The sequence below is a fragment of the Thamnophis sirtalis genome, unplaced genomic scaffold, assembly GCF_051295495.1.
Source record: "Thamnophis sirtalis isolate CommonGarterSnake01/CBP01778 unplaced genomic scaffold, rThaSir2_p1.2 scaffold_6, whole genome shotgun sequence".
Classification (NCBI taxonomy): Eukaryota; Metazoa; Chordata; class Lepidosauria; order Squamata; family Natricidae; genus Thamnophis; species Thamnophis sirtalis.
The window spans coordinates 7,720,902-7,748,895 of NW_028261386.1; the positions used below are offsets into that span (position 1 = coordinate 7,720,902).

Genomic DNA, 27,994 nt, shown 5'->3' on the forward strand with positions numbered 1-27,994 from the left:
GTCATCAAGCATAATTCATATTAACTCAAGTATTTTAACTCAGATATTTATACAGGGCGGGGCATAACCTTTTCCTAGGGGGTCACAGCAACACTTGTAATAACAACACAAATAATTCATACACCATTAGAAAGCCCATCAAAAACTGAGTTTATTGACACGATTTAATAGTCAGTATGACCACCATTAGCCCTTCGAACAGCATTCAAACGAGGTGGATAAGAACACAACAAATCTTCAAACAGTTCCGTTCGATTTTCCAGATTTTTCAACACAGTTTCCAAATTCATTCTCAAAGTTTCAACCGAATATCGATTTTGACCTTGCTCCTGAATCATCAGAGCTTCCACTTCATCCTTAATTATGGCCCCAATGTTCTCTGCCGGATTGAGATCTGGCGAATTTCCCGGCCAGACGTCATTGCCCCAAAATTCGACATTGTTTTCCTTTAACAATTGCTGAGTCGCATTTGCATGCATGCAAGGAGCTTTGTCATGAAGAAAGACAGCCTCACCAACCACCAAGACATTGTCTGGATCACTGAGAAATGGAATGACATTCTCCAATAAAATTTTCTCACGGAAATAACTGCCATCCCAGGATTCCCCTTTATCCTTCAAAACCCAATGCAGTTTCTTGGCTGTGAAAATGACGAAAATCCCGATGCAAGTCGGATTGCGAACGATTTGTCGATATCGTTCATGTTTGGCGATGTCGTCGACGTCTTTAGCCCAAATTCGATCGTTCTGGAAATTCGGTTTTCGAATGGCATAAACGAAGAATTCGTCAGATGGCGCCAAATGAAGAAAATCTTCCTCGGTCCATTCAGACAACCAATCGCACAACCAAAGCCGATCTTGAACGTGTGTTTGAGTTTTCAATGGTTTGCAAATGACGTGGAATGGCTTCAAACCTTCTCGTTCTCGATATCGGCCGATTGTCCTTTGATCAACTCGTTTTCCACGAATTTGAAGGATTTCTTGGGCCACTTTTCGGTTTCCTTTTCGTTGTTTGCGACTGCCAGTTGCAATGATGGCTTTGCTTTCTTGGGACAGTTGCAGAGGACGCCCTTCTCCAAATTTTGTGAAACATTCTTGGGCTGTTTTGTTCCAATTATCAGTAACCCAATCCGGATGACGTTTCAATTTGTTTGCAATCCATTTTCGATTGATAAACGTCGCTCCAGCATCGCGAGCCTCTCGAAAGGCAATGCATTTTATTCTGTCAATGATCCTTTGTTCTTCCGAATCGAATTTTCCAGCCATTCTTAAAGCAAATTTAACATTTAATAGCTCATTCAATTCAGTTTTTTATGGGCTTTAAAATGAGGTGTCGCGGAAGTTGTAAACTGCTGTCGATCTTGCTGTGACCCCCTAGGAAAAGGTTATGCCCCGCCCTGTACATGCTACCGTCATCATATCTCCATTTTCATTTGACTATAGTTGTTTAAACGTCCTTCATCATAAAATATACCAAGATTTAATACATAACCACATACTGGCATTTCATTTACTATTTCTAAAATCCTCCAATGACACTAAATCCTTTTGTCCTATTCTAGCTAAACATCCATAATATTTAATAACAAAGTTTTCTATCCTTCTTTCCAAATCACTGTTTACAATTTACATCTCATTTCCTTACATTGTACCCATATATGTGTGTGTGTGTGTGTGTGTGTGTGTGTGTGTGTGTGTGTGTGTGTGTTATTATCATTATCTCTCCTTTATTTAACTATATCCTGCATCATATCATTTTCCCTCCTAGTAATCAAGACTTAATTGAATCTAACTTAATTCTTTTTATTATTATTATTAACATCTATATATAATCCAAAAGGGTTTCTAATCTTCCTTTCATGGGTGCCATTCAATATTCATATCCAGTTATTACTTATCATAACCCTACACATTGTATACATTATTATCATTATCAATTATTCATTTAACTATATCTATTATCACTAAATTTCGCTAAGTTTAGCTAGTTTTAAATTATACTCTCCCATCTATCAACCTGTAATTTCGGTCAATATTTTTTGACTGCCATTTAGCACTGGCCATCTGCTGCAAACCTTGTGCCATTAAATTTCATTCCAGTTCTTTTGATTAAAGTTAGTCCTGATCGGGCAGGTAATTTTACAAAAAAAAACACCTACTGTCATTTGGCAAAGAGAGGTGTGTCTTCAGGCAGCAGTTGTCAGTATGGGTCAGAGTTTGTGGCACAGTGTATGAATGTACAAAGGTCTCTTCTGTCCCTTTGTTATTGCTTAATACCGGGATACAGGTAGTCCTCGATTTACAACAGTTCATTTAGTGACCGTTAAAAGTTATAATGGCACTGAAAAAATGTGACTTATGACCTTTTTTCCATAGTTACGATCTTTGTAGTGTCCCCATGATCACATAATCAGAATTCAGACACTGGGCAAATGGTTCAGACTTATGACCGTTGCTGAGTTCCAAAGTCATGGGATCACTTTTTCTGACCAGCGAAGTCAAATGGGGAAGCCAGATTGACTTAATCGGGTTACTAACTTATCAACTCTGGTGATTCACTTAACAAGTGTGGCCAGAAAGGTTGTAAAACGGGGCAAAACTCACTTGACAACTGTCTCGCTTAGCAACTTTTGGGCTCCATTGTGGTCAGACATCGAGGACTACCTGTAATTAAGAAGAGCATTTCTAATTTGGTTAGGACAGGGGTCTCCAACCTTGGTAACTTTAAGACTTGGGGACTTCAACTCCCAAAGTTCCTCAGTCGGCAAAGCTAGCTGAGGAATTCTGGGAGTTGAAGTCTCCACGTCTTAAAGTTGCCCTGAGGAATTCTGGGAGTTTTAGTCCCCAAGTCTTAAAGTTGCCTCTAGGAATTCTGGGAGTTGAAGTCCACAAGTCTTAAAGTTGCCCTGAGGAATTCTGGGAATTGAAGTCCCCAAGTCTTAAAGTTGCCTCTAGGAATTCTGGGAATTGAAGTCCACAAGTCTTAAAGTTGCCAAGGTTGGAGATCCCTTGTAGGCTCTATATTAACAAAAAATAATAATATTATTGGATAAACATAGTTAATTAGGCCACATTAGGCATTCACCCTCTTTCAAACAACAGTCTGTGAAAGCTTTTCATGAGGATTTAAAGGCAGAGTCGCAATCTTTTCCTGCGGTATATTTCTGAGATAAAATGTTTTGGAAGGAAAAAGATTTGCCTTTTTAAAAGCAACCTCCCCCCATCTATCTTTCCCCATAGATCATGATTTTTCTGTTGCTTTATTTTTTGTTTTAAGCTGCCAAAAAGCCAGCTTGTTTGCTTAGAAATTGCTTGCTCTAATTGGCAGGCCAGACAGACCTCTGTGGTTAGATCAGTCTGGAAAAGACAAAATATATTTTATAACCCTCCTTTCAGGGAAGGGTGCAGAAATCTGTAGGGTGGGTTGGGAACCAGGCTGTCTCTAAGATTTCTGTGCCCTCCCGTGCTATGCATCTCTTTTTGCTATGTCATTCATTTAAAAAAAATGAAATCACAGATCAACCAAAGTTGTTCATAGATGGAATATTCTGTGGGTGTTAAGCACAAAGAGACCCGTGCAGTTCAATCCAGTTGATAGCTTCAGATTTTAATACGTGGGCATAAACGGTGAGATCAAAGAGGAGAGAAGAAGCTAAATTCAGCCATCGGTAATTTAACAAATGAATTATATGTCAGATGTCTTTATCAACATTGCAGAGTCACAAACATTTCTCATTTCTGGTAATCTAAAGTGGTGATTCATAAGCTTTCATGTTTCCGAGAGCTCATTTTACACGATCTGGATTGTGTTGGAATAATTGATGCCAATTCCCAGAGAGACTGATGGATGTCTGTTAAATGTTCACAAAGGCTGCAACCCTTAGAATCAAATGTTGCATTGGAACTAAGCCTCTTTGCTTTAAGAGTTCAGTGTTATGGGTCCTTCCTTGTGCACAGCTGGCTAGGCTCACACATTAAACACGACAATATCAATTAAAGAGGGGATACACTTCCATTTTCACAAAGGCAGCTTGGCAAGTGTTCACTTGGCTTATGCTTTTTAACGGTTTGCTGTGCTGTGTGAGAGCCTTGGTGCTCTCTGAGTTTAGTTGTTTTCTTGCAGACGTTTCGTTACCCATCTTGGTAACATCATCAGTGTTGATGTCTTCAAGAAACATCTGCAAGAAAACCACCAAGCTCAGAGAGCACCGAGAGCACCACAGTTCAGCCCCATGGTTTGCTATGCTGTGTGAGGTCCTTGGTGCTTTCTGAGTTTGTTTTCCTGCAGACGTTTCATTACCCAACTAGGTAACATCATCAGTGCTGATATCTGCGAGAACCATCTGCGAGAAAACAATTATGCTCAGAGAGCACCAAGTTCAAACCTGAGCTACAAATATTCTGTCTGAATCCAGCACTTTTCTCAATTTGTGGTTCAGTGTCCCAAAGGTGCTTTTTTTCAGGAGGCAATTGGACTTTCTTGTTTTTCTTTTGAAGGCTTTTCACTTCTCATCCAAGAAGCTTCTTCAGTTCTGACTGGATGGTGGGGAACGGAAGGATTTATATTCCTTGCAGACAGCTGGTCATTTGCATCCTTTTAGAGGGTCACTGAAGCACTTGGAGGTTTATGTGTCCTCTGAGTCACCTGACTGGTGCTCCTGGTTCCTGTAGTCTGCAAGTTTTCTCTGGAAATCCATTCCTACTCCCACGCCATTCAAAGGGTGTAGCTAAAATTGCATAACTAAAAGTCTGTGGAGATTCTCAGTTATCCAGGTCATGGTTGTCCCAAAGATGCTTTTTCAGGAGGCAACTGGACTTCCTTGTTTTTTTCTTTGAAGACTTTTCGCTTCTCATCCGAGAAGCTTCTTCAGCTCTGACAGGATAGTGGGGAATGGAAGGATTTTTTGGAGTATAAGACACACCAAGGTTTTTAAAAAAGTTTTTGCACTCTGCAAACCTCTCCAAAACGGCCCGTTTTTCACAAAAATGCCCCCCCCCCACAACAAAGAGCATGAATAATTCTTAGGAGGCTTGTAGAGTGTTCCGGGAGGGGGGAAATGAGCAAAAAACAGCCCATTTTCTGCAAAAATGGGCCCATTTTTCATCAAAAAAAGGGCATTGGGAAGCTTATAGAGTGCTCCTTGGGACTGGGGGGCGGGTGGCAAATTTGAGCAAAATACAGCCCATTTTGGCTCATTTCTGCCCTCCCCAGCCCCCGGGAGCTCTCTGAAAGCCTCCTACAAGCTATGCACAGCCATTTTGGTGAAGGGGGCAGGGTTTCAGGAGGCACAAAAATGCTGTATTCAGTGTATAAGACGCACCCAGCTTTTCAGCCTCTTTTTTGAGGGAAAAAGGTGCGTCTTATACTTTGAAAATATGGTATATTCCTTGCAGACAGCTGGTCATTTGCATCCAAATAAACCTCCAAGTGACCTCAACCACTCTCTAAAAAGAATGCAAATGACAAGCTGTCTGCAAGGAATATAAATCCTTCCATTCCCTTAAGGGGCCCTGAGCTCCGTTTTCACTGGCAGAGGGCAGCAGGAGGCCGTCACAATTGAAAATGGCCACATGCGGCCCTCCTGAGATCCATTTTCACTGGCAGAGCCACCATGGGCCAGTTCTCTGCTATTTCTAGGGCGGCCCCGCGGGCCAGATCTAAGCACCCTGTTGGCCAGATCCAGTCCCCAGGCCTTGAGTTTGCCACCCTTGTGATAGAGACTCCTGCTCGAGCAGGGGTTTTGAACTAGATGATCTCCAGGGTCTCCTCCAGTGGTGGGATTCAAATAATTTAACAACCGGTCCTCTGCCCTAATGACCAGCTAGGTAGGCACGGCTCGGTGGTCATGTGACTGGTTGGGTGTGGCCAACTCAACGTCACTCAGGTCGATGGGCGCTTCGCCTTAGCTATTACAATGTGATAAGGGTTAACCGGAGAGGCAGTTTCTGAAAGCAGGGCAATAAAGATTAGACTAGAAACAACACCAGGATGTTTCCTTCCCGTCTTCCTTACAGGATTAGCCCTGTAAAGTGGGGAAAAAGCAAAATAAGATTTCTTCCAACAACCGGTTCTCTGAACTGCTTAGAAAGTTAACAACTGGTTCTCCCGAATAGGTGCGAACCGGCTGAATCCCACCACTGGTCCCCTCCAACTCTGTTATTCTATGATTTACATATGTGTTTCTGCTACAAGAAGCTATGGCTCACTGGCCTTGTATTCTGTTTTTTTTTTCCTCTCCCAGGGATGGTAGAAATTTGCCTTCTCCACATGCTGAAGCGTCGGGCATCCGGCTTCTTGCGGACGGACAAGATCGCTGCACTTTTCACCAAGGTTGGCAAGACCTATGACGTGGCCAGTGAGATATGCAAGAAAGTGCAGGAGTTGCTGCAACAGGCTGAAGGCAGGTGAGGGAGACACTCATTTTTCATGTGTGTTTTTTCCTAGTGGCCAGTCAGATGCCCCAGGCTGCTCACCATTTGGAGATGGATCATCCCACTCTTTGGGGGCACAACCGGAAGAGATGATTACTGAGGAGAAATTTCTGAGGAGAAATTTCCTGACAGTGAGAACCATTAATCAGTGGAACAGCTTCCCTCCAGAAGTTGTGAAAGCCCCAACACTGGAAGTCTTTAAGAAGATTTTGGATAGCCATTTATCTGAAACGGTATAGGGTTTCCTGCCTAGGCAGGGGGTTGGACTAGAAGACTTCCAAGGTCCCTTCCAACTCTGCTATTGTATTGTATGGTATTATAATCATGGATCTTGCACTCTCTGTAGCCACCATGGTTATTTTTAATGAGATAATTCCAGGATCAGAGCATTATGGATAGGGCCCATCATATTTCTTTGGTATATAACAGAATTGGAAGGGACCTTGGAGGTCTTCTAGTCCAACCCACCCTGCTCAGGCAGGAAACCCTATACCATTTCATAGAAATGGCTGTACAATCTCTTCTTTAAAAACTTCCAGTATAGGAACATTCACAACTTCTGGAGGCAAGTGGTTCCAATGATTAATTGTTCTAAATATCAGGCAATTTCTCCTTAGTTCTAGGTTGCTTCTCTCCTTGATTAGTTTCATCCAGTCCTTAGTCTCTTTGTCCCAGTGCCCTCGAAATCTAAAAAAATAAAAATAATGAAAGATTGTTCTCTTGGCATTCAAAGTTACATATGATTCCTGGGAAAAGTACAGTAAGGGAAGAGAAAATCATCTGACCATTATTAATCCAATATAAGAAGTCCTCGACAAACAACCTTTGTGGATCCTGTCCATTAGGGTCATTTGTTGTAGCGATCATAAAATTATGACTTCTTTTGCAGCAATCATTAATAAAACCCTGTGGTCATTAAGCAAACCCTGCAATTATTAAGCAAAACAAAACCAACACCACAGTTTTTCTGAAAACTGGAAGTAAGTGCTGGTTTTTGGCAAAATCATTGTAAGACCCAGTCACGTGACCACAGGACACGGTGAACTGCTGTAAATGCAGCTATTTTGCTGAGTGCCCGAAATTCAGTCATGTGACCATGGAGAGGGTCTTACCATCAGAAGTCTGAAATTTGGGTAGTAAGTCTCCTTTTTCCGGTCAGTCATAACTTCGAACAGTTGTTAAGCAACTGGTGATAAGTCAAGGACTAGCTGGCTAATGCTATCCAGATACCATATTTTTTGCACTATAAGACCCACTGGAGTATAAGATGCACCAAGATTTTGAAGAGGTAATAAAAAAAAAAAAGTTTTACTCTCCCCGGCCCCCAAGAGCACTCTGCAGCCTGCCCAAACCCTCTGGACGACTTGCTTTTTGTGAAAAACAGGGCATGCAGAGGGTATGGGAGGCCTGCAGAGTGCTCCTGGGGGCTGGGGAGGGCAAAACATTCCTGTTTTTGTGAAAAACGGGCCCATTTTCACTTGTTTTTGCCCTCCTCAGCCCCCAGGAGCTCTGCAGGACTCCCAAACCCATTTTTGTGAAAAACGGAATGTGCGGGACGGAGAATCAGGAGGCCAAAAATGCTGTATTCAGTGTATAAGACACACCTAGATTTTCACCCATTTTGGGGGGGGAAAGGTGCGTCTTATATTCTGAAAAATGCAGTAATTTCCCTTTCAACTGTGTCTCCTAAAATTCATGGTAGACCTTCATGTTTGAGTTCATCGTCGCTCTATATCTTCCAGAGGCTTTAGAATCAACCTTGGTCCAAAATCTCTAACAATTTTGCTCTGTGGGGGAGATGGCCGGTTTCCAAATTTGGTAGTTAAATAAATACATTTAACCAGGGGTGGAATTCTACCGGTTGTGACTGGTTCAGGCGAACCGTTAGCGCCAACCATCAGATGGGAGCGAACTTTGCTCTGACGATGCTCACCCCCCCTACGCTTAACTCACCTGTATCCTCTCAGCTGAGTCGCGCGGCAAAGCGGATTGCTGCTCCTCAGCTGTTTTCCTCCCCAGCAGTAATATGGAAGGTACTTTTTCTCAAAATTGTGCACATGCGCGCAGCGCACGTCAGGCACATGCCTGAGTGAAACGAGTGACCACCAAACCGGTTGTTAAACTGGTAGGATCTCACCACTGCATTTAGTCCAAATTGGTGCTTGAATCTCTCTTAACATAAACAATGCATTACATCAACAGATTCATTGCGGTGCCTTCTAGTTCACCACTTTCCATAAGCCCGCATTGAACTATTATGCTGTGTCCGTGTGGAAGGCTGGAAAAGATTGCTCTGGATGTGCGCTTTTCAAACTTGGCAACTTCCCTTTTCTCCCCAATTTAGCAAAAAAAAAAAAATCCCTTGGGGATCACGTTGACTTTATTCACTTCTGTGTCTCTTAAGTTGAGATCCCAAGTTATGTCTTTGCACATTCAATTTCCACGAAGAGCTTCCAAAGGGAACTTGTCCATTTCTTCTTTTCCTTTGCAGATCATCTGTAAGCAACGGGGAGAATGTAGGCAGGTGGTTCGGCTTTCCGACTGTGTTTCCGTCTCTGTTCAGGTCACTAGTTTATATTAAGTGAGAATCGGATGTAGTAGAGAAAAATAAGATCCTCTTTTCCTCCTTTTGACTGGGTAATTAGAAGAGGGAGAAAATGATTTTCCAGACGTTTCGTTTTTATTTTTCCCTTCCCTCCAAATTTCAATTTTTTAAATTAATTTGCTCATGGCCATTTGGGTGGTCAGGAAACACTTTGGAAAAATATGGATTTTTTTCCCCCTCTCTTAGTGACATTTCACCATTTAAGCAGCTGATTGAGTTGGCTGTGAATGGAATTGGTTGAAATGGCAAGCAAAGTTGCTGCCTGTGCCAGTGAAACCGCTAGGGTTTTTTTTGGCTGCTCTTTCCTCTTAAACTTGGTTTTCCACCACTTTGTGGCTGGATTTTACATAGCAACGGCCAAAGATAGAGACAATTCATGATGAAGAGAGACAAACTAAAACATTTACTTAGGCTGCCCTGCCTGGCAGATTTTCTTCTGGCAGACAGGCATAATTGGAACCATCACATTATATATGGTGCAGAGGAGAATAGCTTATTTTCTTGTGTATCTTCAATATATATGATAAAGTTTGTTAAGTTATTGCCTCTGTTCACTTTCAGTGGCCAGCAAAAGGATAAAGTCTGCTTAAGAGATTCAGCATTATTCTAGGATATTTATTTATTGATATCCCGCCTTTACTATTATTTATCACTAACTCAAGGCGATAAACACATCCTCCTCCAATCTTCAGCATAACCACCACCCTTTGAGATGGGTTGGGCTCTGAAAGAGGGAATGAACCAAAGTCAGTCGGCTTTTATGCCTAGGGCGGGACTAGAACTCACAGTTTCTGGTGATTGGCTCAAAGTCACCCAGTCGGCTTTCATGCCTAGTGCGGGACTAGAACTCAGGTTGCCTGGTGATTGGTTCAAAATCATCCAGACGGCTTTCATGCTTAGGCGGGACTAGAACTCAACAGTTTCTGGTGATTGGCTCAAAGACACGCAGTTGGCTTTCATGCCTAGGGTGGGACTAGAACTTGCCTAGTGATTGGTTCAAAATCATCCAGCTGGCTTTCATCCTTAGGGCGGGACTAGAATTCACAGTTTCTGGTGATTGGCTCAAAATCATCTAGCTGGCTTTTATGCTTAGAGCAGGACTAGAAATCATGGTTGCCAGGTGATTGGTTTAAAGTCACCCAGCTGGATTTATGCCTAGGGCAGGACTCGAACTCAGAGTTTTCTGTTGATTGGCTCAAAGTCATCCAGTCGGCTTTTATGCCTAGGACCAGATGGTCTCCTGAAGTCCACACCTCTTAAAGTTGCTAAGGTTGAGAAACACTGTTCTCGATAGTTAATAATAACCATGGGAAAATTAAAATGAAATAGAAATCGATAATATTGGAGCCTCCTTTGTGGTGACTGAGACTGGGGCATCAGTGCTCTGCCAGTATTTGGAGATAAGAATGTGTACCTCTTGCAAATACAACCTTTGATGTGGATTCTGCTTCCTCCCCCCCCCCAACAGAAAATACCAGCCAGCTGGCCAAGAATCCCTGAAGAGGCAAGCTTCAACCACAAGCAAGCCCTCTTCTTTGTCCCCACAAGCCATCAAGCACATCTGGGTGCGCACCGCCCTGATCGAGAGGGTGCTTGATAAAATTGTGCAATACCTTGTGGATAACAATAGGTAAGAAGAGTGTGAAGGTTTGCTTAGCTTATTTTTTGTGTTTGTGGTCATTTTGTTCAAGGGATGGTATATGCAGTCCACTTTTCAGAGCACTGAATTGTGGATGTTACATGAGGACATGTCCAGTAATGGTATCCTATTATCTTCACTACCGGTTCGGTAATGGTAATTCGTTCGCCCAGGGCGCATCTGTGCATGCGCAGAACCATCTGCTCATGCGCAGAAGGTCCGTGATGATGTCTGGGTGGATGGGCGGAGCCTCGCACGGCCGCCACTACTAGTTTGCCCGAACTGCTGCAAATCGGGAGAATACCACCACTGAACATTTCCCTGCATACAAGGTTTTTACACACTTCCGTCCTGCTTTTGGGTGGTGTAGGAAGTTTCTCTATTTATGCATAGTGTTATGTCCTACGTGGTGTTTTTACTTATATTGCTCGCTAGGAGGCAGTATGTGACTAATTTCCTCCTATATTGGGACTCATCAGACATACCGTGACCCGTCAAAACCGCAGAGGACAAAATCGCGCTCGACGAAAGCGCGCATTTGACGTCATCACAGCGCGATGAAAAAAATTAAAAATTGAATTAAAATTAAAGCAAGCCGATTCACATAAAGATAAGGGTTAGGGTTAGGGTTAGGGTTAGGGTTAGGGTTAGGGTTAGGTTAAGGTTAGGTTTAGAGCGTTAGGGTTACGTTTAGCGTTAGGTTAAGGGTTAGCGTTAGGTTTAGCGTTAGGTTAAGGGTTACGTTTAGGGTTAGATTTAGGGTTAGATTAAGGGTTAGGTTTAGGGTTAGGTTTGGGGGGGTTAGGGTAAGGTTTTCGCTTTATTTTTACATTTTTCAATCACAGCGCGATGTTTTCATCGCACTGTGATGACGTCAAATGCGCGCTTTCGTCGAGCGCGATTTTGTCCTCCGCGGTTTTGTGGTGGAACCCAGACATACAGGGAATAGCAATAGCACTCAGACTTATATACCATTTCACAGTGCTTTACAGCCTTCTCTAAGCGGTTTACAGAGTCAGCATATTGCCCCCAATAATCTGGGTCCTCATTTTACTGACATCGGAAGGATGAGAGGCTGAGCCGACCTTGAGCTGGTCAGGATCGAAGGCATTGAACTCCTGACAGTCGGCAGAATTAGCCTGCTATAGCAATAACACTCAGACTTATATACCGCTTCATAGTATTTTACAACCCTCTCTAAGCAGTTTATAGAGTCAGCATATTGCCCCCAACAATCTGGGATCCTCGACTTACCACCATAACTGAGCCTGGAATTATGGTCGCAAATTGTACCAAGTTGTTAAACAGGTCACCATGTGACTGCACCCAACTTTATGGCCTTTTCTGCAGCACTGTGGTCATTAAGCAAACACAGCAGTCATTAAAACAATGACTTTATCCAGTGAGTGTTTTTTTTTGCCAGAAACTGGAAGTAAACACCAGAAACTGGACAAAAACATCAAAAATTGAAATCACATGACCTTGGGACACTACAGAGCGCTGTAAATGTAAGCCTGTTGCCAAATGCCCAAAATGAAATCACATAACTGCCGGTTATAATGCATGCAGCCGTTGGAACTCCAGAACTGGATCATAAATACAGGTAGTCCTCGACTTACGGCCACAATTGAGCCCCAAATTTAAGTTGTTAAGTGAAACATTTAAGTGAATGCTGTCCCATTTTAGCACTTTTCCTGCACTTAACAGTTGTTAAGTGAATCACTGCAGTTGTTAAGTTAGGAACAGCGTTGCTAAACAAATCTGGCTTCCCCATTGACTTTGCTTGTCAGAAGGTCGCAAGACAGGAACACATGACCCCGGAAACCTACAGCCGTCATAAATATGAATCAGTTGCCAATCTGAATTTTGATCGCATGATCTTGGGGATGCTGCAATGGTCATAAGTGGGGAAATGGTCATAAGTCACTTTTTTCAGTGTGAACTGTTGTAAGTCGAAAACTGTCTGTACCTTTGGGGGGATCCGTCATAACTCTGAAAAAGTCCCTAAGTGATTGGTTGTTAAGTGAGGCCGACCTGTAGCAAGGAAGGGAAGGGATCTTTGTCAACCCATAGCATTCCTCATGGACGTGGGTTTGATTTCTGCCTAAGGAGGCTTGAACTGGTAATTCCTGTCTTCTATTGGAAATGGTGGGATTGTTCCTAACTAATAGAACCTCATCAGCTTCAACAGATCTGATTGCAGATGCTGATGGACAAAGACAGGGCTTGGATCTCTGGCTCCATCTATAGGTGAAACAATGCTACTTCTCCCCTTCAGGATTGCATGACTTCCCAAGAAAACAGGAAATCATCTTTTTTAAGAGACTTAGATATTAGACTGAGATGTTGTCAGCGGTGAGTTGCACATTTCCTTACCACCGATTCGCCACCCACGTGCCCTCCCGCTTCACACACACGCCCGCACGAAACAGGCATACCTGCGCCTTCTGCGCATGTGCTTTGCTCACACACGCGCTTTCCTTGCATGCGCCTGGCCTCAAAAGCGTGCCTAAACAGGATGGCATAGAGCTGGGGCAGGTGGGCCGGCCCGCCCGCTATTTCCACTACCGCTTTGGGCGGATCGATCCGAACCGGCTGAATACCACCTCTGGATGTTGTGCTAAGAATTCATTTGGCATGCTTTATATATGAAGGCAGCCATAGTGGTACATTATAAGCTGGATTCAAATAAAGCAGGACTGTGAGAGAGTCCAGCTGAAATTTTGTCCATTTGACCCAGATTGTTGGGGGCAATATTGCTGACTCTGTAAACCGCTTAGAGAAGGCTGTGAAGCACTATGAAGCGGTATATAAGTCCTAACTGCTATTGCTATCTAACCTCTGCCTTGCAACAAAGATGATTAGGGGACTGGAGGCTAAAACATATGAAGAACAGTTGCAGGAACTGGGCATGTCTAGTCTAGTGAGAAGAAGGACTAGGGGTGAAACGATAGCAATATTCCAATATCTAAAGAGCTGCCACAAAAAAGAGGGGGGGGTGTCAACCTATTCTTCAAAGCACCAGAAGACAAGACAAGAAGCAATGGGTGGAAACTAATCGAGGAGAGAGAAGCATCTTGGAACTAAGGAGAAATTTCCTGAGAGTGAGAACAATCAACTAGCTTGGCTTCAGAAGTTATGTGTGCTCCATCACTGGAGGTTTTCAAGAAGAGACTGGACAGCCATTTGTCTCGAGTGGTACAGGCCCGTGATGGTGAACCCGTGCCAGAGGTGGCACGCAGAGCCCTCTCTGTGGGCATGCGCACTGCCGCCAGCTGCTCTTCTGGGGTCCGTCACACGCATGCGCACCGGCCAGCTGCTCTCTTCCAGGTTCTGGTGCTCTGACATGTTCTAGTTTCAGCACTTGGGGCCAAAAAGGTTAACCTTCACTGGTATAGGGTCTCCTGCTAGGGCAGGGGGTTGGACTAGAAGACCTCCAAGGTCCCTCCCAGCCGTGTTATTCTCTTATCCTCTTGTCACCAGTTGAAGCTTTTTACAGACTAAAGATGTTCCCACCACTGGCTCTGTGGTCAAGGAATAGCTCTTTCCATTCCTTCGATTCCCTTAGCCTCATTTGGTAGGTCAAAAATGCTTTGCAATTCTCTGAGCTACTTGTTTTCTTTATTTTATTGTTCTACTCTTTTTTTTAAATTACATTTATAGCCCAAATTTCTCCAGTACTTCAATGCAGCATCCATAAAGGGGATTCTGGGAGTTGAAGTCCATTTTCAAGCTGCTGAGATTTAAAACACGGCTTTAGATTTAGGATAAGAAGATCGAAGCCCTGGACCAGTGATGGGAAACCTTTTTTGCCTCGGGTGCCAAAAGCTCGCGTGCCCACCCCCATAATTTAATGCCCCCTCCTGCACTGTGTCCCCTGCGCAGAAGTCCCCCGCTGCCCCAGGTATGCACGCACCGCTTTCTTGGAGCCTGGGAAGGGTGAAAACAGCCCCCCCTCCCGGAGGCCCTTTAAAGCTGGAAACAGCCCATTTTCCGACTTCCGGTGGGCCTGATAGATCCGGTTTTCGCCCTCCCCAGGTGCCAAAGGATTTCACGGAACCCTGGGAGTGCGAAAGCGGCCTCCCCCACCCCCCCAGAGGCCAGAAACGGGCCTAGTCCTACATACATTCACTAAGCAACATTTTATGATGTTATCCATTCAGTCATGTCCAACTCTTGCCGATTCTATGGGTCAGGTCTGTCCACATCCATGGTGGTATTCAGTCGGTTTGGACTGGTTCAGGCAAACCAGTAGTGGCGACCTGCAGGTGGACCTGCCCCATCGCCCCAGTGCTATGCCATCCTATTTAGCCACGCTTTCTAAGCCACACGCATATGTGCCAGCTGCATGGGTGAGCAATGGGCATGCGCGGAAGGCTGCACACATACGTGCTCGCAAAGCAAGCATGTAAAATTATGTGAAACCCTCCTCTGCTCCACGTCTTCTGATCTTGTATCCCAAAGTTGAATTTCTGATGGCAGTTGACCAACAGGTGCAAAAATAGAGAAAAGGAAGATTTCATAAGAGGAAAACTTTGACTGCATCTAAACTTAAGTGAGCACGTAGGTTGAAGAGGTTCTGATCTCACATTGAACCTTTCCAAATGTTCCCCTTGCTACAACTTTTCCAGATCTTCCTTTTCACACACATGCAGATGGGGAATAAAATAAAAGAGGGAACAAGCCAGGATTATGGTCATTTTAACTTCTGTTCCCTTCAAAATTTTGCCTTAGCATACTACCTCTACATAATACAAAATATATTGTGTTCACATTTTTCCTTTCTTTGTCTAATTGATTGTGGGGATGGGTTTCTTCTAGCAAATATTATGAAAGAGAGGCATTATTGGCAGATCCAGTATTTGGACCCATCTTGGCCTGTCTTCTAGGTAAGTATTCTTCCTAAATGTTGTTGTTGTTAGTTGTGTAATCATGTCCGACCCATTGCGACCCCATGGACAACACTCCCCAGGCCTTCCTGGCCTCTACCACCCTCTGGAGTTCATTTAAGCTCACGGTGACTACTTTGGTGACTCCATCCAGCCATCTCATTCTCTATCGTCCCCTTCTTATGCCCTCAGTGTTTCCCAGCATGAGGCTCTTCTCCAGTGAGTCCTTCCTTCTCATTAGGTGGCCAAAGTACTTGAGTTTCCTCTTCATGATCTGGCCTTCTAAAGAGCAGTCAGGATTGATCTCCTCTAGGATTGACAGGTTTGATGGCCTTGCAGTCCAGAGGTGGGTTCCTACCAGTTCGCACCTATTTGGTAGAACCGGTTCGTCAAATCTACCGAACCGGTTAGAAGAGGTTCCACTAGTGGACCCGGAAAGCAGGCCACACCTACAGAAGAGGTTCCAAAATTTTTGAAACCCACCACTGTTGCAGTCCAAGAGACTCTCAGGACTCCTGCGAGTCCTAAATGTTACTTCTATGCAATTTTGAAGAACTCAGTTCCCCATGTTGTTTTCCAAAGATGTTTGCAAAAATTAAAACATGAATCCCAAATGTAATACAGTTGCACAAAAGGAATTGGGGGGGGGGGCTGTTTGTGAATTGGTATGGTTAATAGCAATAGCAATAGCAGTTAGACTTATATACCGCTTCGTAGGGCTTTCAGCCCTCTCTAAGCGGTTTACAGAGTCAGCATATTGCCCCCAACAATCTGGGTCCTCATTTTACCCACCTCGGAAGGATGGAAGGCTGAGTCAACCCTGAGCCAGTGAGATTTGAACAGCCGAACTGCAGAACTGCAGTCAGCTGAAGTAGCCTGCAGTGCTACATTTAACCACTGCGCCACCTCTTAGAGTTTCCTAAACTATTTTGTAAGATTGTGAAAGTTTCAGAATAAAATATATTAGAAAGCTTTTGGAGAATATAAAATGTAACTGTCCAAGAGAAAGATTTAAACTCCTATATTCATTCACTGTTTTCATACACTTTTTCCTGGAAATCCAAAATTTTTGTGGAGGTCCTCGCAAATTTTATCTCCAACACAGATCTGTCAGATTGGACTTCAAAATATTTTAATTGGCCCAGAGTCATCCAATGAGCTTTGTGGTTGGATGGGATTTGAACATGGATCTCTCCAAACCAAGTCCAACACATTAATTGTTACATTACAGTTAGTCCTTGACTTATAACCATTCGCTTAGCAACTGTTTGAAATTTAACAGCACTGAAAAAGTGCAACTTTTGCAGCTTTCCCATGGTCATCATTTAGGTCAGAGGTGTCAAACTCCCAGTGTCATGTTGTTGTCACATGGCGTATCGCAACTTTCCCCCCTCTTTGCTAAAACAGTTGGGCGTGGCCAGTGCATGATGCATCCGCCCTGTGGGCCACAAGTTTGCCACCCCGATTTAGGTGCATGGCAACTGGCATTTATTCACAATGATTGTGGTGTCCTGGAATCATGTGATTTCCATTTGCAACCTTCCCCGCTGGCTTTTGACAAGCCAAGTCAATTGGGAAACCTGGGTTCACCTAACATCTGTATGATTCACTTAACAATTGTGGCAACAAAGTTTGTAGAACTGGATTTGACTCTTAATAGCCACCTTGCTTAGTAGTTAGAAATTCCGATCCAACTTCAGTCATAAGTCAAGCACTATCTATACACTGTCTAGCATAGAGATCTTCAAACTTGGCAACTTTAAGACTTGTGGATTTTAATTCCCAGAATCCTCCAGCCAGCATAGCTCCACAAGTTTTAAAGTTGCCAAGTTTGGGGACCCCTGGTCTAGCACAAAGAGGAGATTTAAACTATAAATGCACTATAGTTTCATCTTCTTTTCCTCTCTTAGAACTTGGGTGTCTCATATATCCTTGGGGACAAGTCAGAGAAACCTCTGGATTTGACATTTAGAAAAACAGACAATCAATGCCTATTGTTTCCAGCATTTGGGGTTTGAACCTAAATGCATCCCTCCACCAAATAGAGCCTAGTTTCAAGATTGACTTGGAGGAGGGCGAATGGCAGAATCTGGGGGCGGAATTAAAAGATGGATTAGCCTAGAATCCTTTCATAGCAACAAGTAACCTAAATCTAATCCCCCTTGAATTCCATGAACCCTTAGCTAACTCCAAGCAGATGTTAAGTGTTAGTTGAGAAGATTTCTACACATTAGCTTTTTAGCAATAAATCAGTTTAATTAGACCTTCAGGTATGGATCTGGTCTTTCAAACCTGACACCACTAAATCTAAGACAGGCAAAGCTGGAGGATCTGTAGGTGTTGCTGATTGGCAGCTTCTAACATCCTTCCTCAGTAGCTGTGAGGCTGAATTATAGACCCATGGCTTGAAAATCAGCCAGATTTCCCCCAGCATCATGCCCAGAGGGAGATTAAAATTAGCTGGTATAGAATTTCAGGCATTTTGTAGTTTAATTTATGCCTCACTTCCCAGCTGTTCACCACTTTTACCACCCTGCAGCTGAATAAATTCATAGCTAGTTGAGTTCAGTCAATATTTTTATTTGAAAAGATGGGAAGGGCATTTTGTCGTTCTCAGGGTTCAGGATTGGTCTAGCAGGGACCAAGATGGCCTTCCCTCCTCTTCCAGATACACAAGCAGTTCATTTTTGAAACAAAATGGCTGCTGTAAGAGACACAGGCCTGACCACCAAATGTTTTGCTGACATTTCCAGATTTGGTATTGGAACTTCTTCTTTGATCGAATGACAGGGCCAACCCTGAGCTACCAACTCAGGAGGGAAAGAAGGAGGCAAAATCTATTTATCATTTCAATCAGCATTTTTCAAGTCTTAGCAACTTTAAGATGTGCGCACTTTAACTCCCAGAATTCCCCCGGCCAGAATTCTGGAATTTAAAGTCCATATTAACTGCCATGGTTGAGAAACACTGGTTTAAACGAACGAATGTTTACTTGAGGATTGGTCACCCAAACTCAATTTTTAGGCCTCTTTGGGGAACGAGAAGCATGTGACTCCATTTTCCATTTTCTCTGTCTGGCTTCCAGTTGGGCCTTGCGCCCTGGATTACACCAAGCTGAAGACGGCTGATCACTTCTGGACAGATCCCTCAGCGGACGAGTTGGTCCAGAGGCATCGGATTCATGGAACTCATAATCGCCAAGACTCTCCTTCCAAACGGCCAGCCCTAGGAGTAGGTGATTTCTTCTCTTTTGATACAGCTTGCCTCCAGAATGCCCCAACACTGGAAGTCTTTAAGAAGATGTTGGATAGCCATTTGTCTGAAACGGTATAGGGTTTCCTGCCTAGGCAGCAGGGTTCGGTTGGAACGGGGCCGGCGGCGTCCTCGTGCACGCACGCAGTGCACACATGCGTACTAGCGTCTGTGCGATGCTCCAGCTGCTCCTGGAGGATCGCGCAGGCGCTGTATGCATCCTGCACATGCGTGGAAGTGCAGAACTCGTCAAAACCGGGTAAGGAGCGCGGGTGGGCTGGCGGGCCCTTCGCCGTTCCTGGAAGTTACTTACTTCCGGGTTCGCTGACCAACCGGTTTGCGGGGACCGCCGCGAACCGCTTGAAACCCACCCCTGCTAGGCAGGGGGTTGGACTAGAAGACCTCCAAGGTCCCTTCCAACTCTGCTATTGTATTGTATTGATATCTCTCAAGTCTTGTTTTTTTAAATTAATATTGGAATATCGTGTTTCCCTGAAAATAAGGCAGGATCTTGCTTTCTTTTGACCCCCGAAATAAGCACTTGGCCTTATTTTTGGGGAGGTCTTATTATTTTTGAGGTGCAGGGTTCACCTCAAGGCTGCTGCTGTGTTGCAATATTTTTGGGGAGGGCATATTTTAGCGCATGAGTTCAAAAGCCCGATTGGGCTTATTATCCAGGGAGGTCTTATTTTCGGGGAAACAGGGTATAGGTACTGCTTTTTCATTTCTTGTATTTCAGAATATTTTGTAATAGCAGCAGTATGATTTTATACAGGCTTTTTCAGAACATCAAGTGGTGGAAACAGACAGTGAAGAAGGTGTGCAAACCATTTCCAACTCAAACGGATTTGAATCCAAGCACCCCATTTCGATCAGACACGGGCTCTTGATCATTTGGAAATATTCTGAACTCAAAACATCTCTGTTTTGACCTCAGAATACTCCTAAACCAGGAAACAGCTTGTATTGTGCTCAAAAATGCTGTTTTGCACTCTGGATGGAATATTCTATTATCTCCTGTTTATGAATGGTTTCGCACAGCTCCACTAATATTAATTACCAGGATTTACTATATATTGCTTTAAATAGGTTGCTGAATTAAATGGCCAATTCTGACCTTTGTCACTTTGAACATGGCATTGTCATATAATTTATCTTTTGAATCTTGATATAGCAAGAATTAGTTCTCATAGCAGCTCTTGGTGTCTGCATGGGACTTGTAATTTTTCTCTGAAATCTACAAAAACCTCCCTTTCTTTAGAAAGGGAAGTGATTGATGGGTCACCACGATGTAAAAGAAAGATGTTGAGATCCTAGAAACAGTGCAGAGAATAGTAACAAAGTGATAAGAGATATGGAGGCTAAACTATATGAGGAATGACGGAAGGAACTAGATACGTCTAGTCTAATGAAGAGAAAAGCTAGGGGTGATATGATAGCAACCTTCAAGTATTTGAGGCCGCTATCATGGGGAACGGGGTCATCCTATTCTCCAAAGCACCTGAGGACAGGACAGGAAGTAACAGTTGGAAGATCATTAAAGAGCGATCCAAGCTAGAACTAAGGAGATAGTTCTTGAGAGGGTGAAGAATTAACTAGTGGAACAGCTTGCCTCCAGAGGTTTTAGGTGCTTCATTACTGGAGGTTTTCAAGAAGGGATTGGACAGGTGTTTGTACAGAATGGTATAGGACAGGGATGGCTAACCTTTTTGTCATCGTATGCTGAAAGCACACATGCATGCAACAGCGCATGCGTACTCGTGCCCGCACCCATAATGCAATGTGCATGTGACATCACCCACTCACCCTATCCCCTGTGCATGCCTGTGCGACTCCCCCCACATGCACGTGTGACACCTCCCCGCACCCTGTTTTTAGCCTAGCAGGCCTCCCTGCAGCCTCCTGGGACCAAAAACAGGCTGGGGGGCGCACTCCCCCCCACGTATGTACGTGCATCTCCTGCATGTGCCCTGCCCCCTGTGAATGCGCAGCAAAGACGCGAAAATCAGCTGGTGGGCAGGAGGTGCGCGCACAGGCATGGTGGACTTAAGCTGCGGCGACGGCTCGCGTGCCATAGGTTTGCCGTCACAGGTATAGGATCTCCTGCCATGGGAAGAGGGTTGGACTAGGAAAAACTCCAAAGTCCCTTCCAATCCTATTATAATATGATCTTCACTCAGGGTTATTTCTGTAGATCAAGGCATTTAGTTCATACTAGACAATCTACCATATTTTTCGGACTATAAGATGCACCGGAGTATAAGACGCACCATGATTTTGAAGAGATAATTTTTTAAAAAAAGGTTTTGCACTCTGCAGGCCTCCCAATCCCTCTGCACAGTCATTTTTTGCAAAACAAAAGGGCATGCAGAGCTTTGGGAGGCTTGTAGGGTGCTCCTAGGGGCTGAAGGGGGGGGGGGGAAATGGCTCGTTTTTTCTCAATTTTGCCCTCCCTAGCCCCCAGGAGCACTTTGCAAGCCTCCCAAACCCACTGCACGTCTGTTTGCAAAGGGGGCGGAGTTTCGGGAGGCCAAAAATGCTGTATTCAGTGTATAAGATGCACCCAGATTTTCACCCTCTTTTTGAGGGGAAAAAGGTGTGTCTTATACTCCGAAAAATACAGTATATCCCATTAGGTCCTAATTTGAGATATTTCCTTACCAGATTCCTCAGTTTCTTCAACGCAGCTTCTCATATACTGCCTTCACACAAGTTGGGATACATATTGAGAGATGTATCTGCCTTGAAAATAATCCATTGAATTGCATAGCCTAGCTAAACATCAGCACAGGAAATGTTTTATGACATAACACATTATGAAATGTATTCCATATTACATCATAATCACCTTTATGATAATGTTTGTCATAAACTATTTTTATAAAATTTGCCAAATTCCAATCCATGAGAGTTATAGATTCTGGAATTTGGACATATATTCTGTAAGCTAGCCCATTTGAAAAGGATGCTCAGTGACATAACTTTTCACCCAGTTCGAAGTTAGAGGAATCACAATTTTAGTAGCATGTTATACATCTCTTTCTCATTCAGAAACATAAAATCTTTCTGGAGTTGACCTCTACTCAATGGTGACATCTTGGCAACAATAGTTTAGCCATTATCTTCTTCTGGTGTAAACATCTCATGACTTAATGTCACAAAAGTGCTTTTTTCAAGAGGCAACTGGACTTTCTCACTGTGGTGAAGGAGCTTATTGGATGAAAAGCAAAATGTCTTCAAAGAAAAACCAGAAAGTCCAGTTGCCTCTTGAAAAAAGCACCTTTACGATCTCTCATGACTTGTTTACTTTAATTCAGTGGCAAATATGAAGAAATATTTGCATTTAGTGATGTCCAGCATGGAGGATCATAACAAGCAGGATGGTACCAATTGTTCTGACCTGGGCTTCCCAAGATCATGACGCAGACTCCTCGTCCTGATAAAACCTCTTTTATTTAGGTTAAAGGAAATTCCTCTCCAGCAAAGTCCCGGCCAACAGTCTTTCATGAGATTTCACAACTACAGACCTTTTATCAGGCTTGGAGAATTGCCAGGCCGATATCTTCCAAATGCCATGCAGCAATTACTTGGCAAGAAGTCAGGAAGAGATCTTTACCCTAATGAATCGAACTAATTGTCTCCTGCATGCTCCCCTCCTCTTTCACTCCTCTTTATTTCCTATGGGAGGGGCCATTCACCGTCCACCTGTGGTTTTACTCCCGAGTCGGCCCTTGTTCTTTAGCTGTTCCCTTCTCCTGACAGCTTTGCGCATGTGCACATTGGGACAGGCTCCAGCTGTTCTTCTACCCCACTGCTATCCAACTCAGAAGGCAGCTGATAACTGTTGGATGGCCCTGGCCCCATCTCTGCCTCCAATGCAGAGCTCTCATCAGAGCCTTCCCCAGACTCCAGGACTGGCCCATGTTCCTCCCCAATCTCCTCCCTGTCTGAGTCTTCCACCAGGTCTGCTGGTGGGCCACAACACCAATGTGGTTTAAATCAGGGGTCCCCCATCCCGGTCCATGGACCAGGCGTTGGTCTGTGGCATGCTAGAAACCGGGATGTGCAAATAAGTGAAGTCCATCTGCGGGATGCAGGCAGCATGCAAAACCACGCCCCTTCTGGTCCATGGAAAAAAACCTCCCCATGGAAACGGTCCCTTGTGTCCAAAAGGTTGGGGGCCGCTGCTCTAAACCTTGCCCCTTTGCATATGTATATAGCTATGCATGTTATATGTTATACAACTATATATAGCTTGAACTATATTACAACTGCTATCTGGTTTTTTAATCCTCCCTGTAGATGTCCCATAATCTTGTGACGTCCCAATGCCCCTTTCATCCTTTTCCATAACTACAGTTAAAAGAACATACCTATGGTCCTCAGTGTTTACCAACTTCCCCATCAATCCTGCTTTGCTTTTTTAGATCAGCCAACATCATCTAAGCCAACTATGGCAGCTTTAAGACTTGTGGACTTCAACTCCCAGAATTCTCTTGCCAGCATGGGAGTTGACTGGGGAGTTCTGGGAGTTGAAGTCCACACGTCTTAAAATTGCTAAGTTTGGACATCTCCGATCTCAGTGTTTGCCCCTGCTGTAATTTATCAGAAAACACAGTATTACAGATAGACAGACAAACAGACGGACAAGGCTTTCTGTTAGAAATTGAATTGTTCATGCAACATATTTGGAGTGGATGGGGACAACTGAGGAAACGATTGATGATAAGAAAACCAAAATCTTTTGTGGAGGCCAGGAATGGAAAGGACAAACTTATTCCATTAATGTTTTAAAAAAGAAATCGCAATAATAGAAGCCTTGGTGGGCATTAGCCGAATGGTGAGTAGCTTGAAAGGTTGTCCTCGGAGAGGGATTGTAGCCAGTGGTGGGATTCAGCCAGTTCGCACTGATTCGGGAGAATCGGTTGTTAACTTTCTAAGCAGTTTGGAGAACCGGTTGTTGGAAGAAGTCTCACTTTGATTTTCCCCACTTTGCAGGGCTAATCCTGTAAGGAAGGCAGGAAGGAAACATTCTGGTTTTGTTTCTAGCCTAATTTTAATTGCCCTGCTTACAGAAACTGCCTCTCCGGTTTAACCCTTGTTACATTGTAACAGCTAAGGCGAAAGCCCCCATTGATGTGAGTGACGTTGTGTCAGCTTCTGCTTTGCTATCGCTTCAGCTGCCACGAAACGGGGAGGGAGGGCATGGTATTTGGGAGGGGTTACTCATTGTGCTGGTGGAAGGTTCTGGAGTTCACCGACTGATTGGACTGCGCATGCGTGGGTGTTTCCCGCCAGGTCTAACGGCACTGACATTCCATCTTCATGATGCCTTTTGAAGTTATCTTGCACCTGACATTTGGAAGACTTATGATTGGGCTGGGACTGTGATGCCAAGGGGTGGGGAATGGGCTATTCTATATATCAACTGCTTTCGCGCCTAATTAATCAGACTTCGCTATGCATTGCCTTTAACCATTTTTAATTAGTAAAAGTACATTTGATTTCTACGTATGGAGTCTCATGGTCTTTCTTTCCTAATTAACTAATGGAGAGGAGCTGACAGGTTGAGTTGGCCATGCCCAGCCAGTCACATGACCACCAAGCCACGCCTACCCAGCTGGTCATTAGGGAAGAGAACCGGTGGTTAAATTATTTGAATCCCACCACTGATTGTAGCTCAGCTTCTCCTTGTTTGTCAATGTTGGATCCTTTTGCGCCTCAGATCAGGAAGCGTCAATCAAGTGGAAGCACGTCAGAAGATCGCTTTGCCGCTTCGGCCAGAGATTATGTGGAGTCGTTACATCAGAACTCGCGGACACATTTATTGTATGGGAAGAACAATGTGCTGGTCCAGCCGGTAAGTGCTTAGAGACAGAGTAGAGGTAGTCCTCACCTTACGACCACAATTGAGCCTGAAATTTCTGTTGTTAAGTGAGACAGTTCTTAAATGAATTTTGGCCCATTTTATGACTTCGTGCCAGAGTTGTTAAGTGAATCACTGCAGTGGTTTACGCTAGTAACAGGGTTGTTAAGTGAATTTGACTTCCCCATTGACTTTGCTTGTCAGAAGGACACAAAAGGGGATCACATGACCCCGGGACACTGCAACCGTCATAAATAGAAGTCAGTCGCCAAGCGTCTGAATTTTGATCATGTGACCATGGAACTACTGAGACGGTTGTAAGTGTGAAAAATGGTCGTAATGTGGCTGTTAAGTGAGGTACTGTGACTGCACCCAATTTTACGTATTTTTTGGCTGTAGTCATTAAGTGAATCACTGCAGTCATTAAGCAATGTATTGTATGAATGCAATTTGCAACTTCCCTGCCAGCTTCCCTATTGATAATTGCATGTCAGAAGCCATCTGGGGAGGTTGCAAATGACAATCATGTTATCCTAGAACAGTGTTTCTCAACCTTGGGGACTTTAAGTCCTGTGGACTTCAACTCCAAGAATCCCCCAGCCAGCAGCTGGCTGGGGAATTCTGGGAGTTGAAGTCCACAGGACGTAAAGTCGCCAAGGTTGAGAAACACTGTCCTAGGACATCGCAACTGTCATCAATTTGAGCGTGTTAAGATTCACAACAACTGTGTTATTAACTGAACAACTGCAATGATTCACTTATCAACTGTGGCAAGACAGGTCATAATATGGGGCAAAATTCATGTAACCTCTGTCTTGCTCAGCCACTGAAATTTTGGGCTCAACTGTGGTCATAAGGACTACCTGACCTTCAGCAAATGTCCAATATTTCTGTCTTGTTTTTTTTAAATCACTAATGGGGTAACTTTTGTAACAGAAAGATGACATGGAGGCCATTCCAGGATATCTGTCACTTCATCAGTCTTCTGATTCTTTAACTCTGAAATGGACACCAAATCAGCTCATGAACGGGAACCTGGGAGATACAGAACTGGAGAAAAGGTAAGGGAATGCAACAGGGGTTTGCTTGCGGTGAAAGATTAAAGTGAAAGATTAAAGGTAGCAAGGAAAAAGACACATAGATGTGCTCCTTCATTGTTGTTAGTTGTGAAGTCGTGTCCGACTCATTGCGACCTCATGGACAACATTCCTCCAGAACAGTGGTTCCCAAAGTGGGTGGTACCGCCCCTGGGGGCGGTGGTATGGTTCACTGACAAATGCGCGCTCGACAAAAGCGCGCCAACGAAACCGCAGCGAGAAAACCGCGAGGTCGAAATCATGCCGATGAATGCCCGCAGAAGCACGCCGACGAAAGCGTGCCATCAAAAAACAATGTAATAACCCTAACCCTAACCCTTACCTTAACTTAAATCACGCTTTTGTGGGCACGCTTTTGTCGGCGCGTTGTTGTGGGCGCGTTTATGACGTCGCATTTTTCTCGCCGTGGTTTTGTTGGTGCGCTATTGTCATGCGTGCTTTTGTCGGGTCATGGGTGGTATGACTTGGGGGGTGCTAAGAGACAAGGGGGGCAGCAGAGGGACGGTAAGGGGACAACCCGAAGGGGACATTCTCCGAGCGGCGTCTCAGGCAACTTTCTCTCTTGCTGCGCAAGGAAGCTGGGTTTTGCCTTGAAACCTGCTGTTCCCGCAATCTGAAGGGGGCATTCTCCCAGGAGCATCTCAGGCACCTTTCTCTCTTGCCGCGCAAGGAAGCGAAGCCAGATTTGTTTATTTAACCTCCCGCTCCAGCTTCTCCCACCCTACTACATTAAGATCTCCGCGCTTCCCATTTCTGCTGGAAGCACGCAGGCCATGTGAGCAAGCAGGCGCGCGAGGCCCCTCGATGATCTGAGGGGAGCCGGGAGGTGCCAAACTGCACCCAGCCATCCTCACTCCCTCGCAGCTAAGGGTGGGAGCCCCTGAGATGCCGCTGGGAGATTGTCCCCTTCGGGTTGCTGGGACAGCAAATTTCAAGGGAAAACGCAGCTGCTGGAATCGGTGCGCTTGCAACTTAATGCTCTCCTCCAAGAAGCCTGCATTACCGAGAGCAGCAGAAGAGCAGCAGTGGGCACCACTGCCACCCCTGGTGTCCAGCATCCTCCTCAGGAGCCTTGAGTTGCGGCCGTTTGCATGTCTATCCCGAGCTTCTCTCGGGAGATGAAATGGCAGGCACCCCACTGGCAGATCCTCTGGGTGAAAGGCGAGTGAAGGGTCCAGTGATGGGAGAGGCTGGCTGTCCCCAGCTCTCGGGGAAGCTCTCGAGGAAGGAGGCAGTGATGAGGCCCGGGGCTCGCTTCCCTTCATCCTTCCTCCAAGAGCTGCAGGTGGCAGGGAAAATGAGGCTTCTTTGCCAGCTTCTCAGCTGGCAAAACAGAAATTTTCGCCAACTGGAAGGTATGTGTGTGTGTGTGTGTGTGAGAGAGAGAAAGCGAAAGAGTAAGAGAGAATAAAAGGAAGGAAGAGGGAGAGAGAGAGAGAAAAGAGAGAGAAAGAAAGAGAGAGAAAGAAAGAGAAAGAAGGAAAGAGAAAGTAAGTGTGGGAGACAGAGACAAGAAAGAAAGAAGGAACAAAGGAAGGAAGGAAGGAAGGAAGGAAGAGAAAGGAAGAAAAGAGAGACACACAAGAAAGAAAGAATGGTCAGAAGGAAGAAAAAGAGGAAAGAAAGGAAGAAAGAGGGAAAGAGAGATATAAGAAGGAAGGAAGGAAGGAAGAAAGGAGGGAGGGAAGGAAGGAAGATTTTATTACAAGAAAATCTTTTTTTGTAAGTTTGTGATATCTTAATGATATCTGTTGCAGTTTTGTGCTTTGTGATAATACCTTACTGAGATTACTTCTTTCAATATCTACACAGGAATTACATCTACTAAGAACAGTGAAGTAGTTACTAAATTTTACTGAGTTTACTAAGTTACTAGTTACTAAGGTTCAGACTTTGAAAACCTGCTATCACTGGATCATGTTCAACAATTTTGTTGAATTAACATTAACTAAAAAGGTTTTTAAATTGGATTTTGAATAAATGTGCAATTAATTGTTACAGTTTTGAATTTTACTGTTATTATCTTCCTTCTGTCATGCAAACTGCCCAGTCACATGACCAGCCACGCCCACCAAGCCACACCCACAGAAACGGTAGTAAAAAAAATAGAATTCCACCACTGGGTGGGGGCACTGAGGATCAGCTTGTAGCACCAAGGGGGCGGCTATTGATAAAATAGGATCACCAACATGATTGCCAACGTCCGATGACGGAT

General features: G+C 44.3%; 1 protein-coding gene across 4 annotated transcripts in view; it reads left to right on the forward strand.

The window, feature by feature from the left end:
- Nucleotides 1-27,994, forward strand: part of SGSM2 (small G protein signaling modulator 2) — a 156,267-nt gene that overhangs the window by 89,267 nt on the left and 39,006 nt on the right. For 3 of the 4 annotated variants that reach the window (XM_087717179.1, XM_087717178.1, XM_087717180.1), the window contains exons 3-8: nt 6,242-6,404; nt 10,505-10,666; nt 15,497-15,564; nt 18,650-18,795; nt 24,542-24,676; nt 25,619-25,743. In XM_087717179.1, coding sequence (XP_087573305.1) covers nt 6,242-6,404; nt 10,505-10,666; nt 15,497-15,564; nt 18,650-18,795; nt 24,542-24,676; nt 25,619-25,743 — 799 coding nt within the window. Of the gene's footprint in view, nt 1-6,241; nt 6,405-8,922; nt 9,013-10,504; nt 10,667-15,496; nt 15,565-18,649; nt 18,796-24,541; nt 24,677-25,618; nt 25,744-27,994 lie in introns of all 4 variants that reach the window. The other variant, XM_087717181.1, reaches the window with a different exon arrangement.